Source organism: Carassius carassius, chromosome 23 (genome assembly GCF_963082965.1).
Source record: "Carassius carassius chromosome 23, fCarCar2.1, whole genome shotgun sequence".
Lineage (NCBI taxonomy): Eukaryota > Metazoa > Chordata > Actinopteri > Cypriniformes > Cyprinidae > Carassius > Carassius carassius.
This window is the reverse complement of record NC_081777.1, coordinates 31757890-31779478: the sequence shown is the minus strand read 5'-3', so window position 1 is coordinate 31779478 and position 21589 is coordinate 31757890. Positions and strand designations below refer to the sequence as shown.

General features: G+C 34.6%; 1 protein-coding gene across 1 annotated transcript; it reads left to right on the top strand.

Moving 5' to 3' along the window:
* The first annotated feature begins 3936 nt into the window (after positions 1-3936).
* gdpd4a (glycerophosphodiester phosphodiesterase domain containing 4a) lies at positions 3937-21059 on the top strand. Its single transcript, XM_059505858.1, has 16 exons — positions 3937-4033; positions 5518-5684; positions 7592-7695; positions 8718-8811; positions 8891-8950; positions 10266-10364; positions 10450-10543; positions 12269-12414; positions 12617-12699; positions 13898-14048; positions 14749-14973; positions 15813-15970; positions 17141-17288; positions 17369-17451; positions 19617-19696; positions 20953-21059. Exons 1-16 carry the CDS (start codon positions 3937-3939, stop codon positions 21057-21059), a joined length of 1896 nt encoding a protein of 631 aa, XP_059361841.1.
* The last annotated feature ends 530 nt before the right edge of the window (positions 21060-21589 follow it).

Here is a 21589-nt window from a genome sequence, read left to right as displayed (position 1 = left end):
AGCTGTGGTCTAGCTGTGGTTTTGCTGAAATTTACCTAAGATTAATTGTGTGTGTGTGTGTGTGTGTGTGTCGGTGGGCGGAGTGTCTTGTGAGTGTGTTGTGAGCGTACAGTAGTCTATGTTTGTGAGTAACAGGTGTTCAGTAGCAGCTGCTGCTCACAAACACAGAAACACTGATCGATCCGGAGCTGCTCTGATCTTCTGATACAGCAGACAGATGATCGATAATAACCGGAAGAACCGCTGAAAGATCGGTGAGTGAATCATATCAGTTCTGACTCTCTCTGACTGTCTGTCAGTCATCAGGTGCAAATAAACGCCAGAGTCGTTGAATAGACATGTTACAATGTTCCGACGCTTCTGGAAAAACAATGAAAACAAAAGACAAAAGTGAGTGTCTGTTCAGTTTAGTTTTTGAAAGCACTTCTACTGTGAAAACTGAAGTGAAATTTCAAGCTAGCGAATGTTAGATTTTGACCCACTATGCATATATATATATATATATATATATATATATATATATATAATTCTGGCTGCTTAGACAAGAAATGGTGTGTGAAAACAGAATGATATATCATGAGCGTTATCAGTGATATGTTTGTCTTGTTTTATTCTGTTCAGCACACAACGTTTGGTGTGCGGCTGGTAAGAGGATTGTCTGTTTCTGTTTGTGGTCAAACAGATCATTTCCTACTGTTTTATGCTTTTATGACAAGAGATTATTGTAAACACAGCCCACTATGAACACCCTTTAATTTACTTCAACCTTTTAATGAATGATTACTTTATTTTTAAGATTATTTTGAAGCAAGCACTGTAGGGCTGTTTCTAAAGCTTGCAGTGCCATCTGCTCAGAATCGATTCGAGAAAATTGTGATGCATTCCGATAATCTCAGAATTGATACAGAACAATTATTTGATTTGTGACGCATCAATTTAATGTCCCAGCTCTGCAAAACACCCTAGCAACCACCTAGCAACAACCCAAAACACCCTAGTAGTCATCCAGCAACCACCCAAAGAATATCAGTATTAGCAACCACCAAGTAACAACCTTAAGCACCCTAGCAACAATCCACTGTAGCAACAACCTAGCAACCACATGCTGCACAAACAACCCAAAATATCTTAGCAACCACTTAGCAACAACCAAAAACATCTTGGTAGACACGAAGAAACAACAAAAAACACTAGTAACCACCTAGCAACAACCCAAAAATTCTTAGTAACCACTTAGCTACAACTCAAAACACCATAGTAACCACCCACTGTAGCAACAACTCAAAACACCCTAGTAACCACCTATAAACTACCAAAACATCCTAATAACCGCATAGTGTAGCTACAACCAAAAACAATCTTAGCAACCACTTAGGGAACAGCCCAAAACACCCTAGCAGCCACCTACTGTAGAAACAACCCAAAACATTTAAGGAGCCACTTAGAAACAACCAAAAACCCTAAAAACCACATAGCAACAACTCAAAAGCTCTTAGCAACCACTTAGCAACAACCGAAAACACCATAGAAACCACCTACTGTAGCAACAACGCAAAACACCATATTAACCATCAAGAAATAACCAAAACATCCTATTAACCACTCAACAACAACACAAACCACTCTAACAACCACTTTGCAACAACTCAGAGCATCATAATAACCACCTAGCAACAACCCAAAACACCCTAGCAACCACCTACTGTACTAACAAGCCAAGACCCCCTAGTAACCACCTAGCAACAACCTAAAACACCCCAGCAACCACCTACTGTACTAACAACCCAAGACACCCTAGTAACCACCTAGCAACAACCTAAAACACCCTAGCAACCACCTACTGTACTAACAACCCAAGACACCTTAGTAACCACCTAGCAACAACCCAAAACACCCCAGCAACCACCTACTGTACTAACAACCCAAGACACCCTAGTAACCACCTAGCAACAAACCAAAACACCCCAGAAACCACTTACTGTACTAACAACCCTGGACACCCTAGTAACCACCTAGCAACAACCCAAAACACCCTCCTACTGTAGCAACAACCCAAAACACCAAAGTAACCACCCAGGAGCAATCCATAGTAACCATTTAGGAACAAATCCTAGCAACCACTTAGCACCTTAACAAGTTCACCAGTTATAAATCCCCAGTTTCGCACAAACAACGCCAAGGTCATGGGTTCAACTCCCGAGGAATGCATGAGCAGGTGAAATGCATTCCTTGAGTGTGTGACGCAGTTTTTTTATTTAATCCAAAATGATTCAGATTGCATAACTCCTGATATACTCCTATAGCATTTCATTTGACTGCGCTTTCTCTGGTGTTTTGCCTGTAAAATGTTTTATTGAACTGAATGTGGAGGGAGACACAGAGTGCATGGAGTTATTGAGGGCAAGGATGAACAATAGTTTTGCTGCTGCTAACAACAGCCATTATTACTGTGCATTGTTTATTTATGTCTAAACAAAGCGTTGTGCCTCGGCGAGTGTGAAGCACAGCCTCTCTCTGCTGCAATATTACGTGAGACCACTTTTACTCTCTTTAGGTAGACATCACAACTCAATTTTAAACACCTGCTGCCTCATGCACAACACCCAATAGCATTTCCACTACAATCCCTTTTCCCTGAGACTACTGTCAATGTGTATGTTGTGTTACTTCAGTAGTGGGATCATGATCTGTTTCTTTAATTTGACTGTTGACCTGAGGATGTTAAAGTTGTGTCAACAGAATGCTGTTTTATTGCATTATGGCACTTTTACTGTCATTGCTGCTGAAGTTGTTTTGCATGCTAGATACAGTAGACCAGGAAAATATCTTACTGTGACATCATGGCATATTTCTAGGTCAAAGGGCATGATGAGGATGATATTGTCTAATAAAGGATTTTTATTTAGTCATATCAGGGAGCTGTGTACAGTTTCAGATATTTTTTAGTACTAAATAAATAAATCGTCAATAATATTTTACATTATAAATCCAATATATATGGAATTTTATATATTTATGTGTGTGTTCGAGAGTATTTAATTTTATAATATTGCTAATAATTCTTACTCTACTATATCTTTTTACAAACACATTCTAGATTTAAAATATAAAATTTTAATGTAATGTGTTATCCTTTGGTGACTGTAATAAGGAAATTGGCCTTATGTGAGGCTGACGTTCAGAAATGAGCACTGTGCATTCTGGGTCACAGTTAAGTTGATAAGCTCTTCCATTAGTTAATAAAAATACAGGAGCGGCTGATCTAAACACATTTTACCTCATGATAGAAGTATAGAAGTCTTTGGGTTCAAGTCCAGAAAATCATAATAGGCTGTGCCCATGAAAAAAGTTCAGATAACTTATCAGTTTCTTCTACGTGTCAAAGGTTTTAGTTTACTAAGTTTTTAGTTTTTTGCATTTAAATGCACAGCCACTCACAGGCTGCTGTTTGATTTAATGGCCACATCAGTGGGTTAATCAGTGGCTGTTGGCAATATCTGTCAGTCAAACAACTGTTTTTATAATGTCACATCATATTCTTCTGGCTGAGAATAGAGTCAATTTAAATCGGCGTGTGGCTTTCATTCAGTGAGTTTATGATGGTGTGACCCACCATTCGAAACGCAATTTCCTGTGTTATCTAATCTGTATTACAACAACATATTTTAACATTCAGGAAATTATGCCTGACGTATATAAAAAGTGATAAACTAGGAGTCTTTTATTTCTTAATGGGATATGATGCAACAACTAATTTGTCTTTTAAAGAAAAACAGATTTTGTTGATTTTGTAGTCTTTAGATCTATTTATGCTTACATACTTATTGCTTCGTTTTGCATTAAAAATACCACGATTTAATTTGATAGATCAGTGCAGCCAGGTTTCAGACAGCTTGCATTAGTGATGTTGAGTGAAGCAATAAACGATCTAATGCAATGCTTCCCGCCACAGCTACATATCCTGATGGGATACTTTCACTCAAGGACAGTCGTTGCCATGACAACAGCCTCTCAGGGCGGGGCTTAAGTGCAGGTATTCTCATTAGAGCAGACCTACAACACAAGCCCAAGCCCTCAAGGATGTCTCTGATAATTAAACCTTGAAGGCCACCGACAGATGCACGCTGTTCTGTGATCTAGCTATTGATGGTGAACACATGACGCTTTCACTTCATGCTAACCGGTTTAGCTCTGATGTCTGTGTCTGGAGATCAGAGACGGGTCAGACATTATTCTCAGCAGAATTCCCCTCACAGATCCTCTATCAGACCACACAGTCTGTCTGATGAACAGCCCAGTCTGTGTCTGTGAGTCTTGCAAGTGTGCAGCTTCTGAACAAGAAATGCAAATGGATGAGCGACAGTAAATGGATGAAATAACTTTGCAATGTGCTTTTCATACTTCAGATTTTTCATCCTGGGTTGTATTGTTCAAGATTACCATTCACTATCATTCACATGTTTGGGATTGTTATTTATTTGATCAGAAATACAGGAAAAATGTGAAATAGTGGTTTTCTTGGTGAATGTATTAAGAGTTTATATTCAAAAGCAGATAACTCCGTTGTATGAGTTTTGTCATTTTTTTTTTAATCTAAATAAAATAACCCTACTGCAGTTTAATTGAGATTAATCGGAATGCACAATGAAAAAAGCATGGTTTTTGAAAATTTTTAAAAACTGAGTTGTTTAGGCAAATAAATTCTTCACATGTTCAAAATGTAATGTATTTCAGTGATGCTCCGCTGTATTTTCAGCATCATTCCTCCAGTCTTCAGTGTCACATGATCTTCAGATATCAGAATAATATACTGATTCACTGCTCAAGAAACATTTCTGATTATTATCAATGTTGAAAACAGTTGTGCTGCACAATAATTTTGTTGAAACCGTGATATGTTTTTTTATGATACTTTCAAAGTTAAAAAGGACAGAATTTGTAATCTTTGTTACATTATTAATGCCTTTACTGTCACTTTGATCAAGTGAATGCATCCTTGCTGAATAAAATATGATATTATAGTATTCATAACATTGATCAGACACATGAAGCAAACAACAGCTGCTTGTCTGTTTCTACACTATGCAAATCTCATGAAATGATTGCATTTCAACTTTATCATGAGCACAGCACTGCTTAGTTTACAGCAATTTCTTTCCTGTTTTACTTGAATATAAAAATGTATAGTTCTGACTCATCTGTTTTCTTAAGAAAATGGTTTAAAGGCTGAAATATGAAGTGTATAATTTGGATAATTTTTGTGAAAACCTGTATCTCAACTATATGCACATTAAGTCATGTTTTTACAGTTTAATATGTTTACCATGGACATTGTTTATATGGTATAAATGTTTAGTTTTAAAGTCTATAGGTCACATAACAAATCCCAATTTAACCCCTGGTTAGGTCTATATATTTGGTCAATAATGTTGATCCAGGAACATGTCTTGCTGGTTCTCTTTGTCTCTGGCAGATCCTGATCCGTCTGCTCCGGGCCGCTCCATGGGCCGCTCTCAGAGAGCCTGTCCAGACTGAAGCTGGGGAAGATAAAGGTGGTTCGGCGACAGCTGCTGCAGCGCTATGAGCACCAGCCGTTTGTCTCGTGTCTGGCCGGTCTGTACGGCTGCCAGTGGAGACGCTACCAGCGCGCCAAAGCCCAGCCGGGGGAATGCTGCTGCAGTCGGGTGAGGAAACATCATCATTACCGTGCTTGGGTCACTCCTCTGCTTATGCTTTTCTGCAGTTTGGATTCCCATGCAAGTTTTTCCATGCAACACAGTGAGCTGCTTACATAGACAGCATGCTTAGGCATGCATTGCAACGAGTTGACTAAGCAAAGTCCCTTTAAAGGAAACTTCTACTGTATATAAATGAATGGGGGAATACTGAAAACTCATAAACTGTGACTAAATTACATATTTCAAATATCTGAAATAGCAACAAAATCTATAAATGAACTGCCCCTTGAATGTTATTTCTTATGCTCAGATAGCATTTAAAATGTTTATTTTTCAAGCTAGGCCTTTGGTTTAGATTTAGGTTTCTATGGGAACCGGAGCTTCTCACAGCCACTGCAGCGATGCAAAGATTTACCAATCAGTGATTGGTTCTTTAATTTAGAAGGCGGGACTATTCTGTTATATTTAGTGTTTCAGTTTCTCCCCTTCATAAATATAGAAGTGAACCGTCTTTGTATTTGTACAGTCAAAAAGTAACATTTCATACAGTAATGAACCGTAGCAATAGAAAATTAAGAAAAAGGAAAAGTTTTCTGTAATATTTCTGTGTGTTGAGTATTTGTATGATTTTTAGATTATCACATTGTTGTACTGGCAATATTATTTGGCAATATTATCATAAACTAAAAGTGCTAAAAAACTTTTTGTTAACTGAAATGTAACTGAAACGTTTGTTTTTGTCTAAAGATTTTTTAAAGACTTTTTTTTTTTAAATGACTTAATTACATTATTACATTATCTTGATTTAATATTTAAAAAACTGTGCATTTATTATCTCTCAGTAATTATATGTCTCTGTTGCTTTCACAGTTATTATTGTAAATGAAAACTATAAAACCTGTTAATTGAAATTAAGCCAAAATACAGTATTTTTGCGAATTTTAGGGATTATTTTAGTATAACTACTACTAAAATACAACTGCTTTATTTGTTTTTCATCAGAATATAAAGAATTTGTATGTCACCACTAGTTTTCATTACATTACATGAATTATATATAAAAAAAAATCTTGAATGTTTTTTTTATTAAAGTAAAATGTCATGCATTCACTGTAGTTCTTGTCCAAAATACACAGATGTATTTATTTATTTTTTTTGCAGTTTTATGATGTTTCTTTTTCTCTTATAACCATTAAGTTTCATTCATTTAGCAAAAAAATCATTACATAATTAGAGACGTTTTGTATGCATTTCAGCAGGCACTTTTATCTATAGCACCTTGCATTGCATTCAAAGCATGCATTTAATAATTCCATACATTCTCTGTGAAATAAACCAATTACCTCCTGTTCTACATTGAGAAATCAGCAACTTATATCAGTAAATGCAAAATGATATATTTCTTTCACATCGAGATGAATAAACTCATTGCTGGTATAAAGTACACCACATATATATGAAGTACCAACATACTGTTCTCTCTCAAGAGGCTTGTTTCATCTGAATCTGTGAATATTTCCCCTTTACCAGAATATCTCACTCACGCAGCTCAACAGAAAACACTTACCATGTCAATTTATTTTCCTGCATGCACTGATGAGTTTTCTTTAACACAATGCTCTTCATCTGCTGATGGGCTGCTTCTAGATGGAGCAGTGTTCAGTGCAGATAAACAAGCTCCCCGTGGAGTCGTACACATCATCTGAGTGTGCTCTGACTCTGAAAACATCATTCATCGAGTCATTTAAAAGCGTCTGCTGACTCACTGTATGATTGCTGTGCTGTGAATTGCAAAGTTCCTATTAACCTCATGTTTCATCCTCCTCCTGTATTTCTGACTCGGGCCGCTGTGTTGAGTGATTGTGGTGCATTGTGGGTATTCTCACGGCTCATGATGGCTCTGTTTTTTTCAGTTGGAGTGCGCTAGTTTCGTTCTGCTCATCGTAACGTTTTTCCTGACCCTGATATTCCTGTACTTCTGGAGTGAGGCGCAGAATGACTACAACGACTTCGACTGGTGAGTGTCTGGGGATGGACACACAGATAGATTTACACGCAGTTAAACTGATCTGTTATTCACAGAAAATCGTGCCGTTTGTGTGTCCCTATGGCTTCTGAATTATACAATTACATTACATGATTAAAGCATAGAAATACTGTACATACTGTACAACATACTGTACATTTTTTGAGAATTGATATATATTTTTTTAATGTGCATGTCCGTTCCTTTCCATTATATTTGAATATATTATGTAAACTTGAAAAAGAAATGTCTTAAAAAAATGCTTTTTTTAATTCTGTGTCCCTCTGGCTTAATTATACAACACATGGTTGATTTGATTATATAAGGCACAGAAAAACCTTTAATAAAATTGCATTTTACCCATCCAAAGTTTTTTTATAAAAAAAAAGAAGAAGAAATATATATTATTATTATTATTATTATTATTGTTGTTGTTGTTTCGTTTTGTGTGTCCTTATGGATTGTTAATTACTGTATATAATTATATAATCTTACACATAATGCATAGATAAACGTTAAAAAAAAAAATTAATTTAAATTTTAAATCCAAATATCAAACATTTGATGTCCCTATTCATCTCCTTGATTTTAATAACCTAAAAAAGATTTAAAACAAAAAAGAGTTTTGCTTTTAATGAAAGTAAAATGTCATGCATTCACAGTAATTTGTCAAAATATTTTCATTTGTCTCTGGACTTCTAACCAGTAACATTTATTCATTTAGCAAATGCTTTTAAAAATAAAAATGCATTTGAATGTCACATTGACCTTTAAAAATTAAAAAATTATATTTTTTAAAATCTAACAGGCATTTTGGCATTTCGCTAAACAAACTCATGACCTTGACAGTTCTTATAATTTCATGATTTTTTAAAATGAAATATTCAGATATGAATGCCACCGATGTCTGAAGATGACCTTGGTTGGATATCTTCATTGATTGATTTGATATTCCCAAAACAAAAACACCATGAAGTCTCTTGGTTCCTGAAGCCTGTGCTGTGTTTCTGCAGGTTTAACTTCGGGAAGCTGGGCTTCTGGTTCCCGTGGTCTGTGGTGTTGTTGTTGCTCGCTGTGGCTCTCTTCACGTACATCGCCCTCCTGCTGGTGAGAACAGAGAAGTGCAGCCGAGCAGCGCTTCAGTGTGTCTTTCTCCCGATGCTCATGTTGTGCTGGTGTTGTGCAGGTCCTGGCCGTGTGCCTTCTCTCTGAAGGACAGAGGCTTTACCTTCACTGGAGCCACAAGGTGATCAAAGAAGAGTCTTAGTGTTACCAGAGAAAGAGCTTCAAGAGCTGAGATGAAATCCTTTATCATGAGTGTTTAATGTTGAACAGAGCTTCACTTCATTTATGTCCGTTTAAAGTGTCATTTCGGGAGCTGCTGTAATTAATAGAAATGTTATTTTATTCGTTCCTAACAAATTTTATTGTTGTGGTTTTAGGCTCCAATATTAGCCGAAATGCCAGAAATATTTTGCTGTGCTATAATTATAATTTTATTTAAAGAAAAAACAAGATATTATTGTTAATTTAGGTTTGTGTTTCAATATTTATTGAATATTGTTGTCTCAATATTTAATATAATAAAATAATAATAATATAATATAATAATATATATATATATATGTGTGTGTGTGTGTGTGTGTGTGTGTGTGTGTGTGTGTGTGTGTGATATACTGTTATTTATTCAATTTTAGACATTTTCTTATTTATTTAATATTTTAGTGTTTTTTTATGTTCTTGTCTTTTTTGTTTGTTCTATTTAACATTGTTTGTTTTTTAGGATTGTGTCTTCAATATTTTGACATTTTTTTCTGTTTTTTTTTTTTTATTTTAATGTTAATTTTAGAAATGTTGCTATTTGCTTTTGTCATTTTTAGTCATTTTTTTCAGAAATTATTGTACTTCAGTTATTTTAGTTTGTTGCCAAGACAGGTCTTTAAGTTTAAGCTTCATTTTCATTTATTAATTTTAATTTTATTTCTGCTTTATTTCATTCAACAACAATTTAGTTAATACTTTCGGTTTTAGTTAACACTGCAGGATTGTTATGGTAAACAACAACAAAAAAACTAATAAAAATATAACAATATAATTTATTAAAAAATTAAATGCATTAAAAAATATATAAAAGTAGACTTTTTTTATTTCAGCTAGTTGCCTTTGCAACATTTTTAATTTTTAAATCTCAAATTAATAAAATCAGAATATAAATGTAAAATTGAAATGACTAAAACATATATATATAGACATAAAAAATAGAAATAATAATAAATAAAACTAAACAAAAACGTCACTATCCAACTCCATTATATTTTAATATGTATTGTGTATATATATGAATGAAGTTAGCTAAAAAAGTTAGAAAAAAATTATGCATTCACCATAGTTTTTGTCTAATTTATTTTACATTTAAATTCAATTATTTTAAATATATTTTCTTTATTTAGTGTGTCCTCACTTTTAACCAGAGTTAATATAGAAACAGAAAATGTAAGCATGAAACTCTGGTCTGAATTCTGAAGTGAAGCTAGTGCTATAATGAGAGTGTTTTTTCACAGACTGGTATCCTGGTGACTCTCAGCTTCTCGCTCAGTGCCACAGCTGTGCTCTCAGACTTATGGAGCAAAGAATGGACCACACTTCTGCTTTCTTTTCAGGTGAGTCTCTGACAGTCCTTCCCCTTCCGCTTTACCTCAGCTGCGCTTCCTGTAATGTGTTTGTGATTGTGTTTGTGTCCTGCAGGTCACAGCACCGTTTCTCCACGTGGGCGGAGTTTCTCTAATGACATTCCTGTCCTGGCCAATAGCCTTGCACTTCTTTCGCATGAACAAGAGAGGTATGTGATCCTGTCCACTGCTGGCAACAAATGAAAATGCACAGTCATCCTGGTCATATCCTGTTTCAGCCAGAAAACATGCAGTTGTTTTCAACTGTTTTTCAGGACAATCAGTTTAATCATACCTGTCAAGCCAAGTCACATTTATTTATAAAGCACTTCAAACTAAAAATATTGTGTCAAAGCAACTGAACAACATTAATTAGGAAAACCTGTCAGGAAGAACTACTATACATATATATATATATATATATATATATATATATGATAAGATAATATACTATTATTTATTACTATTTTGAATTTGCTTGTATTTTTATATTTTCATTTTTTTTTTATTTTAGTCTTTTTTGTTTCTTCTATTTACCTTTTTTGTTTTAAACTGTAAAAAAAAAAGAACTGAAAAAGTACAAGGTATTGTTAATTTTCTGGCAAACTTTTTTTAACCCCAAAACACAGCGCGATGCATTATGTAATTCAAAATATGAGGAAAAAAGACAATATAGAAAAATTCCTTCATATTAACTTCATATTAATAGGGCCCTACTTCTACTGACTTTATTTTGTGTGTATATGTACTGTATATGGGCTAAATATGTTAAGATGTCAGCATCAAAATAAATTTAATTTAAATTTAAAAACAAAACATGCTGATTCTGACCTGTACATATTAAAATATTTAAAAGAATAAGTGAGCATATTACATTTTATTGTGTTTCAAATGAGTAAAAAAAATTCTTACTGCCAAATGGGCAAGACCACACACACACACACAGACACACACATATATATACACACACACATATACACACACACACACACACACATATATATACACACACACATATACACACACACACACACACACACACACACACACACATATACACACACACACACATATACACACACACACACACACACACACACATATATATACACACACACACACACACACATATATAGACACACACACATATATATATATATATACACACACACACACACACACACACACACACATACACACACACACACACACATATATATATAAACACACACACACATATAAATATACACACACACACATATATATACACACACACACACACACACACACACACATATACACACACACACACACACACACACATATATATATATATACACACACACACACACATATATATATATACACACACAAACACACACACACACATATATACACACACACACACATATAGTAAAAACAGTAAAACAAGTTATTAAAAAAAACCAATGTTTTATTTTTTTATTTTATTTTTGCACAGTCAGTTCATATAAATTCATATATGAATATATGAACTGAAACTTTAAACCACTGGCTCCAAAATCGTCTCCAGCAGTATTAAGGCCCTCTCTAATTAGTGAACAGAACCTTTCCACTAGCATGAAATGAAGAAACCCTGTTGATGAAGAAGTTATGGATGCATTTAGTTTTTAGTTGCGATGTGTTTTTATAACAGTGTAAGAAAAACTGTGTGTTATACTTATACTGTAGCAAGTGTGTGCATTAATAGGTGTTCCTGTAGTTCAAACAGTAAAGCATGCCTCTGATAAAATGTATACCTTGAATGCATCCTTCACAAAAAATGCAATCCCACAATGCATTGCATCCAGGGTTATTATAGATGCACCTACACCTACTGATTGGCGTGTGTGTGTGTGTGTGTGTGTGTGCTTCAGTGAGGCAGGTGGCTCTCCTCAGCTTGTTTCTGGCGGTTCTCTTCGCTCTGTATCTGGTGCCGCTGGGCATGTATTCTCCCTGCATCACAGAGAAGGGCACCCTGGGATCGGCTCCCACCCTCATCGGCCACAGAGGAGCCCCCATGGTCTGCTGTTTTTACCTCATGATATTTGTGTGATCGCTCAGTGTGGGTTACATGCTCTTATAAATCCATTTCTGACTTCACTTTCAAAACTAAACTAGACTTGGTTTCATGCATTGTATTTTCTTCACTTTTACTGTAAATGTTAAAGGTTTTAAAACAATTACAAGTGGATGTAGTTTTGACCTGTTTGAATTTCAAACAGCTTGCACCAGAAAACACCCTGATGTCGTTTGAGAAGGCTGTAGAAGCAGGAGGAGAAGGACTGGAGACAGACGTCACAATCAGGTGAGGGTCTTCAACTGCTCCTACTCCTGGATTTGCATGGAAGCATGTTTAATATTAGCTTAATATGTTAATAGTTTAACTTAGTTTAATATTTATATATTTTGATTTATTATTCCGTTTCAGTTTCAGTTTTAGTCTTTTTTTTTTTACTTTAAATTCAACTTATTTTCAGTTAGTTGCCAAGGCAAAATCTATATTTAAAATAATAATAATAATAATAATTTGTTTATCTAATATTTATAATTTATTTCATCTTTATTTCAATTAAAAATATTATTTATATATATATATATATATATATATATATATATATATATATATATATATATATATATATATATATATATATTAAGGTAATGGGAATAGAAATATATAGAAATATAAACATTAAACAAATTAAATTGAAAGAAACACATACTAATTTTTATGAAACCTAAAAATATGAAGAAAAAAAAAATACACCAATATAATTTTTACATTGATTTTTGTTTACTTTTTAAAAAATGTAACACCATAAAATATATTTTTTTATATATATATTTTGGAAAGTAAATCTCAAACTGATTTTTCAAACCTCAGCAACTGTTTGAAATAAAATAAATTGAACTTAAAGTGCTAAAAATACTAAAACCGAAACCGAAATAAAAAACAAATATAAATATATATATATAAAAACTAATAAAATTACAGAATCATATATACTGTAATTGTATATAAATACAAAAATAACACCAAGAAAAAAAATACTTGGAGTGGTATTTGTTTGTTTGCTTTTTTCCTAATTAAATCAAATAAATATTTCTTTTCATATTTTGGAAGGTTAAAATCAAATAGATTTTATCCAACCTTGGTAACTAACTGAAATAAAATAAGCTGAACGTGAAGTACTAAAATAGCTAAAACTGAAATAAAAATAAAGATTAATAATAAAAAAACTAAGAAAACTAAATAGAATATTAAAAACAAAAACAAATTAAAAATATTAATATTAATAAATTATATAAATAATACAAAAATAAAAAATGACTCAGAGTTCCTGTTATTTATTTATTTATTTTTTGCTTTGTTCTTAATTAAATGCTTTAAAATTGTACTTTTTGCATATTCTGAAAGTGAATTTGGTTTCCATAGCATGCAGAAAGAGTTGCATGCTCTATGAAAATGAGATTGAAGATTCACACGATGCTTCTCTCTGCAGTTATGATGGCGTCCCGTTCCTGATGCACGACAGCACCCTGAAGAGGACGACTAATGTTCACCAAGTGTTTCCCAACCGGACGGATGCTCAGGCAGCTATGTTCTCCTGGCCAGAGCTGGAGATGCTCAGCGCCGGATCCTGGTTTCTTCAGGTAATGATCCAGAACCTCAGGGTCCTGTTCATCGACTAGCAGCTACATGAAAATATTGATGGCTTTGTGCATTATTCAGTTCTAGCTGACTGAGTACTGCCTGCTTTCATGAGTCATCCAGTTACCTTCTTGGCTAGTTTGCATAATATAAAATGTAGTGCTGTCAAGCGATTAATCGGATCCAAAATTAAAGTTTTTATGGTGTAATAAATGTATTTATTATGTATACACACACACATACAACATAAATTCAGAAAATATTTACATATATATATTTATAAATTTATATTATATATAAATATTATTTAATATATAAGCAACATATTTTTTCTTAAATATATACATGCATGTGTGTGTGTTTATGTATACATAATAAATAAACACCATACATACACATACTATTTAAAAAAACTTTTATTTTGGATGCGATTAATCGCAATTAATCGTTTGACAGCACTACTAAAAATACACGCATACTAATGTATATATTTATGAAAAAAGTTATTTATATATATATATATATATATATTATGAATTGTATGAATATAAATATAAATATATGCATATAAATGTATATATACTATATAAAATATATGTGAGTCCTTTATAGTAGATTTTTTTATTTATTATAAGTCTGTTGATGATGTTGTCACTTTTGGATGTAATTGGTGTTGAAATGAGGCTCTGTGCTCTCTCTCAGAGGGATCCTTTCGGCACGGTCTCGTCTCTTGATGCAGACGAGAGGGTTCGGGTCCAGAACCAGATGGTCCCCAGTCTGAAGGACTTCTTAAATCTGGCAGCTGAGCACGAGAGGCTGGTGATCTTTGACCTGAGACGTCCCCCTCGAGGACATCCATACAGAGACTCGTGGGTCACGCGCACACTGGAGGTCATTCACAACGAGTCCTTCATTAACTCCAGTCAGGTAGTTCATCAGCCCCAGCTGGACGCTTTCTTCTAGCCATAATCACTGTTGGGGGGTAACACATTATAAATGACACAAGTAATCCGGTTAACTTTTTCCAAATAGTAATGCATTACTTTTTAATTTACAATAAAATATGTAAGCTACTTTTTCAAATAAGTAGCACCAGTTATTTTGTTTCCATGTATTGATTGACAGCTCTCGTGTTGCCATGGTGACAGAAATCAGGAGTAAATACAGAGACATTGTGTGGTGTGTGAACATGATCTTACTGTAATTGTAGACTAAATACGAACAACATGTATTTACTCATCTCGCCTGCACAAAAACACATTTAGTGTTCCTCAAAATGAATAAAAACTGTCAAATTTAAACTCTATTTATGATTGAAAATATAATAAATATTATTTATTATTACAATTAATGATCTAATTCAATCGTACTGAGCAAAAATAACACTTCATTTTTGTTATTTCTGAAAAGTGTTGAACTTTCTTCTCCTGAGTCATATTCCTCATGCAATTTGTCTGAGCTGCGCCCTCTACTGTACAGACGTGATTTTACATTTCCTTCAGACTGAGGCATTTCGTTTTTGTTGTGAAGCTAGCCATTCCCACGTTTTAAAAAGAAACTCAAAAGTAACGTAACACATTACTTTCCATAGCTAAGTAGCTTAATTAGTTAATTTCTTAGGGAGTAATGCAATATTAAAATGCATTATATTTAAAAGTAATTTTCCCCAACACTGGCCATAATAATTATAATATCCTCAATGCATTTAGCCGTTCCCATTTGAAACAGTTGTTTACAAAGGATGTCTGATGAGTGTTTTCTGGAAGGTGTTGTGGCTTCCGGCCGATCAGAGGAGTCTGGTGCAGGAGCTGGACCCGGAGCTGCAGCAGACGTCTGGAGATCACGCCTCCATCGAGGAGCTGCAGGAGGAGCATATCGTCCGACTCAACCTGCACTACAGCTACTTGTCCCGGGAGCAGATCAGGTACGCCCGATAGTCAGCGATTGCAGCATCTGGTTAGAGCACTTTTTAATATTTAAACCCTCTGGTGCGGTCTATCTTGTATTTTCTTGATGACCGTGAAAATAACTACAAATACTCCTTCATTTTTGATCATACAGATAAGAAAAAGGCATTGTTTGAAACTGCAAAGGGTCTACTTTTATTTTATAGTAGTGATGTCAAACGAGTTATCGCGATTAATCGCATCCAAAATGATAAAAGTTTTTGTTTACACAATTTAGATGTGAATACTGTGCATATTTATTATGTATATATAAATAGTATTCCTGTGGCTCAAGTGGTAGAGCATTGTGTTAGCAGCACAAGGTTGTGGGTTCGATTCCCAGGAAGCACATGTTAGGTAAAAATTGATAGCCTGATAAAAACAACAAAAATAATGTGCTTTTGTAAATTAAAGAAAATAAACAGGGTGTGCTCTCTGCCGTCTCAGTCTCGTCACCTCTCTTCACTGACACATATAAAACAACCTGAATCTCTGCGAATACTTGCCTCAATTACATAAGAAAAATATTATATAAAAAGCTCAGAATGTCTTCTTTTAAATAAAAATATTCTCCATTAAAGTAATCCATATAAAACCAACGCGATGTCAAGTTTTTCCAGTCTCAATTTTTTATCTCTAATGCGATCATTTCCACAAGCTGATCGAGAACTAAATGCATTCCGTAACTATTTGGGGTTTTGAGCAAGTACATAACCAGCCAGGGAAACACTTGACTGAAATTAGACTATATTCCAGTTTTAAATGTGCATCTGATTACATCCTACATTTATTTGCCTTTTGAGTTTAAAGACTTTCTTAATATGAAATTTGAGTGGTATGAAAGTTAGAGATTAGACTGTGCAGAAATTTAAATCTACTCACTTATACACACTTTATTCACATAATGCTGATGTCTCCTCTGAAAAAATGTAGATTCTCTTTTTATTTTATTTTTATTAACTGGCATTGTAAATCAAAGCCACATTTTTACCAGGAAGATACAAATGAACCTCGTCCTTCAAAATAGAAATTTGTCTTTATTGAAGTCTTCTGACTCATTACTGAGAATTATTATACAATTAAAGCGTGTGAAACTTCATAATGCTTCCAGCAGCTCAATAATGTCTCTGATGTGTCTGTGATTTCAGAAAGTATGCCTCCGTGAACATCAGCACTAACCTGTATGTGATCAACCAGCCGTGGTTGTATTCTCTGGCGTGGTGCGCTGGGGTTCATTCTGTCACGACCAACGCTCTGCACATCCTCATGACGCTGCAGCGACCCCTGTTCCTCATGGTGAGCACAGATCACAAACCTCAAACCCTGTGACTGAGCGACGTGTGTGAGACAATCACGCTTCTCTCCTTCTCACACAGACTCCTGATGAATACAGACTGATGTGGATCCTGACTGACATCATATCTGCTTTCCTCATCGCTGCTATTTTCATCTTCCTCTGGTGAGTTCTGTTCAACTAACTAACGCCAAACCTAATCAAACGCACATGCATTAGAGGTCTGCAAGCCCGTCGGGTCCCGTTTAGGTCTCCTTTTATTGTACCCATATACACGCAGAGCACACATAGGCCACTGTATGAAATACTGTTATAATGATTATAGGCTATTATAAATATTGCCTACGCAACGCATATACAGTACGCACGCATTAGCAGACAGGTAACAGTTGACCATGCAGAGCATCAGGAGAAGTTGGAGCGTGGGGACTTATTAAAAGTCACCAATGCATGGGGAAAAGCTGCATTTTGAAAGAGTTTTGATTTTATTACCACAACAAACAACGAGCCAGTTGGTCATGTGCTGTGCTCGCCATCTCCTCACTAGAAGCGTCTTTAAGAAATACATCTATATGGATTGTGATTAGAATAAGAGTTTTTGTTTTTTGATATGTTTTATTTAGTTAAGTATTAGTTCACAGTTTTCTATAGATATATTTATCATGTCTGTGAGGCATGTATTCACTGAGTTTCAGTTCATTTTTGTGAAGTGCTCCTATTCAAGACCAGACGGAAGAAAGTGCAACATGTTTGTTTTCTTTATTTTATAAAGCACAACGTTTTGTTGATATTGTTAGTGAGCAAAAAAAAAATTAGACCCTTTACAGCAGCGAATGATGAATTACTCTTACCTTATTAGCAAAAATGACGGCATATCCAATTTACCTTATTTTCCGGACTATAAGTCACACTTTTTTTCATAGTTTGGCTGGTCCTGCGACTTGTAGTCAGGTGCGACTTATTTATCAAAATTAGTTTGACATGAACCAAGAGAAATGAACTAAGAGAAAACATTACCGTCTCCAGCCGCGAGAGGGCGCTCTATGCTGCTCAGTGCTCCTGTAGTCTACACTGAAAACATAGAGCACCCTCTCGTGGCTGTAGATGGTAATGTTTTCTCTTGGTTCTAAATAAATGGGACTTATAGTCCAGTGCGACTTATATATGTTTTTTCCCTCATCGTGACGTATTTTTGGACTGATGCGACTTATACTCAGGTGCGACTTATAGTCTGTAAAATACGGTATTAAATAAATAAAAAATACATGTTAGACCTTCCAGATGTAAATTGCATAATGTCTATTTAAATATAGTATGCACGATTAGAACTGCATCAATTGCAGGATGTCCCAAATCATAGTTGGTTAGGTTATTCTGAATTTTCTAATATTTTATGTGCAATGAATTAAAAAAGCATATTATTTGCATCCTATCAAGTGTGCATGGCTTCATTATTTCTTGTGCGCATTTGTTATATCACTGTTGTAGAACTGCATCATTTTCTAAACTGCATGCAAACACTGCATCACCGTGGCCTAATAAAATAATTAATAAATACAAAAATAATAATAAAGAAAACTGTGTGTGGATGGTAGCTGTATAAAAAAACACGGTATAATTGCAAAATGTAAATTTTTTGTGTGTGTGCATTTTGGGCCAGTGTCAAGATTTTGTTTGCATGCAGCAGTTTAGTTAATACAGTGCCATGTTAATAAATAAATACTATGAGATTAAATTCATAATATTTTTACAAAATTGCAAGAATAAAGTTGTGTTATACTGCATGAATAAAATTTCACATACAGTACTCCACAAAAAAAAGCCTTATTTCGTTGGCTTTTCTGAGGTAAATGTTATGTTATTACTGTTATGATGATTATCAAAGCTGTTTTATTGACATTGACGTTTTATTAAATTGCACTGATTTTTTCCGACACCTGATATTTATTCATTTAGAGGAAGAGATGATTGATTCTACTTGAAATGAGGCAAATGCAGTGATCTAATGCCACATGAAAGAGGGTAGAACATATTTATTGTTTGCATTTCATGATAAAATTTACAGAATTTAAAGCTGAGACTGAGTAACAAAGCACAAGGCTTACTGTAATAATCGGGTGGCTGAAGTAATACTAATAATGAATTAAAAATGTTAAATATTATTCACAAGTATTTATACTGACAGCTATTTTCCTCAGAAAAGACAACAAGTGAAGTTAACTGAATTGGTGTCTACTTTAAAAATAATAATAATAAACTAATGCATATATGCGCAGGACTGTGCACCTGCTGCATGTTTGTAGTTATATGATAAATGTTTCCTCCTGCAGGTGGCGTGAGCGAGGTTTGCCGTTCTGGGCGGGCAGCAGACAGGTGAATGAGAACGGGCCGTACAGCAAGTTCAGGACGGGTACGTTTGACTTTTGGCTGTGAGTCTTTGGTTGCTCATGTGTTTGGCGTGTCATGCTGCATGTGGCGTCCAGATCGCTGGCTATTTTCAGAACGGCAGACTGTCACACTTCTGCCAAATCTGCAGTGTACAGCTCAGTACAGCGAGTGTGATACTGTACTCATGATGCAATGCACTCAACCACATCCAAACATTTAATCCTGATACAACTCAAATCTTACTGGAGGTCAAATGCTAAAGAACTGTATTTATATAGTTATAGTTGGTCTTACACAAAGTAGGTTATATTGATGGAATACTATATTTTGAAATATTTAGTGCATAATATTGAGAAATATATTTTGTAAAATAGAGTACGCCGTACATAATATGCAAAACATTTTTGTGTTCTGAACATGGCAAGTGATTTTTTGTGTGTTATTGCACATACTATATTTTAAATAAATTATGTATTAAATGATGTACAGTACATAGACATATATGTGTTTGTGTGTGTGTGTGTGTGTGTGTGCGTGTGTGTGTGACCCTGGACCACAAAACCAGTCTTAAGGGTCAGTTTTTCAAAATTGATATTTATTCATCCTCTGAAAGCAACTATCTGAAAATCTGGAATCTGAGGGAGCAAAAAAATCTAACTACTGAGAAAATAATCTTTAAAGTTGTTCAGATGAAGTTCTTAGCAATGCATATTACTAATCAAACATTAAGTTTTGATATATTTACAGTATGAAATTGACAAAATATCCTCATGGAACATGATCTTTACTTAATATCCTAATGATTTTTGGCATAAAAGAGAAATCAATAATTTTGTCCCATACAATGTATTGTTCTTTATTGCTACAAATATACCCCCCCCCTCTCTCTATATATATACTCATAAAAATGTGAAATTAAAAATAAATAGTTTTAAAGTTAAAATAATCAAAATAAACACTAAAATTAGTTTAGTTTACCTGCATGTCATGTGACCTTTACATTTAGTCATTTAGAAGATGTTTTTATCCAAAGCTGAGGACAAAAGAGGCATTCAAAACTATCAAAAGAGCAACACGTAAGTGCAATGACCAGCCATCCATTAACCAACATCAGAAAACCACTGACATGCAAATTTGTGATTTAACTTCTAGAAATACATAGACTTTATTCAAATCTCTGGGGTACTTTGAACACCCCTGGCCTGATTGCCCTGAGCAGAGGTGAAGTATGGGAAGATCCCAGGTCTGACGCTCCATCCCTCTCATTACTCTCGGCAGAGCTGAGCGACGTCTGGTCCATCTCCAGCATCAGCGTCCTCAGAGAGGCTCAGACCTCCGCCCTCACTCCCAGCCTGCCCTCCATCAGCGAGGAGCCGCCCGTCTGAAGCCCCCCGACCGAGATCTGCTTCATCACACGTCCATTCACCGCTTCAGAGCCACACAGACAGCAATCTGAGCTTCAAACCAATGGCAGAAGATGCTTTTCATAATCTAGTCTGGACGACTTTATGAACACTGATATTAAATGACCCTCCATTACTGGCCAGACAGGTGATATAATATATTTATATATAGAATATAAATCTAAAAATATATCATTTATATAAGAATATAAAAAACTCATGTTTTAGGTCTGAGAAAAATCCTCAATCAAATAAAATAATACTCTTGTGTCAGATATTATTTCCTTCATTTCCATTATTCTCTGAAATAATTAATTTATTCACTTAAACCATTCCATCTTGATTGTTTCATTTTAATTCTATTCTGGTGGAATACAGAGCCCAAATTATGAAAATTGACTCAGTGTCCACACACACACACACACACACACACACACACACACACACACACACACACACACACACACATATATATATATATATATATATATATATATATATATATATAGACC

Excerpts from the sequence above, each read along its gene's own strand:
- gdpd4a (XM_059505858.1), top strand. The coding sequence starts at position 3,937 with ATGCTTCCCGCCACAGCTACATATCCTGATGGGATACTTTCACTCAAG. Across the intron at positions 17,289-17,368 it reads AGCGACCCCTGTTCCTCATG|ACTCCTGATGAATACAGACT; the intron begins GTGAGCACAGAT and ends CTTCTCACACAG. Across the intron at positions 17,452-19,616 it reads GCTATTTTCATCTTCCTCTG|GTGGCGTGAGCGAGGTTTGC; the intron begins GTGAGTTCTGTT and ends TTCCTCCTGCAG.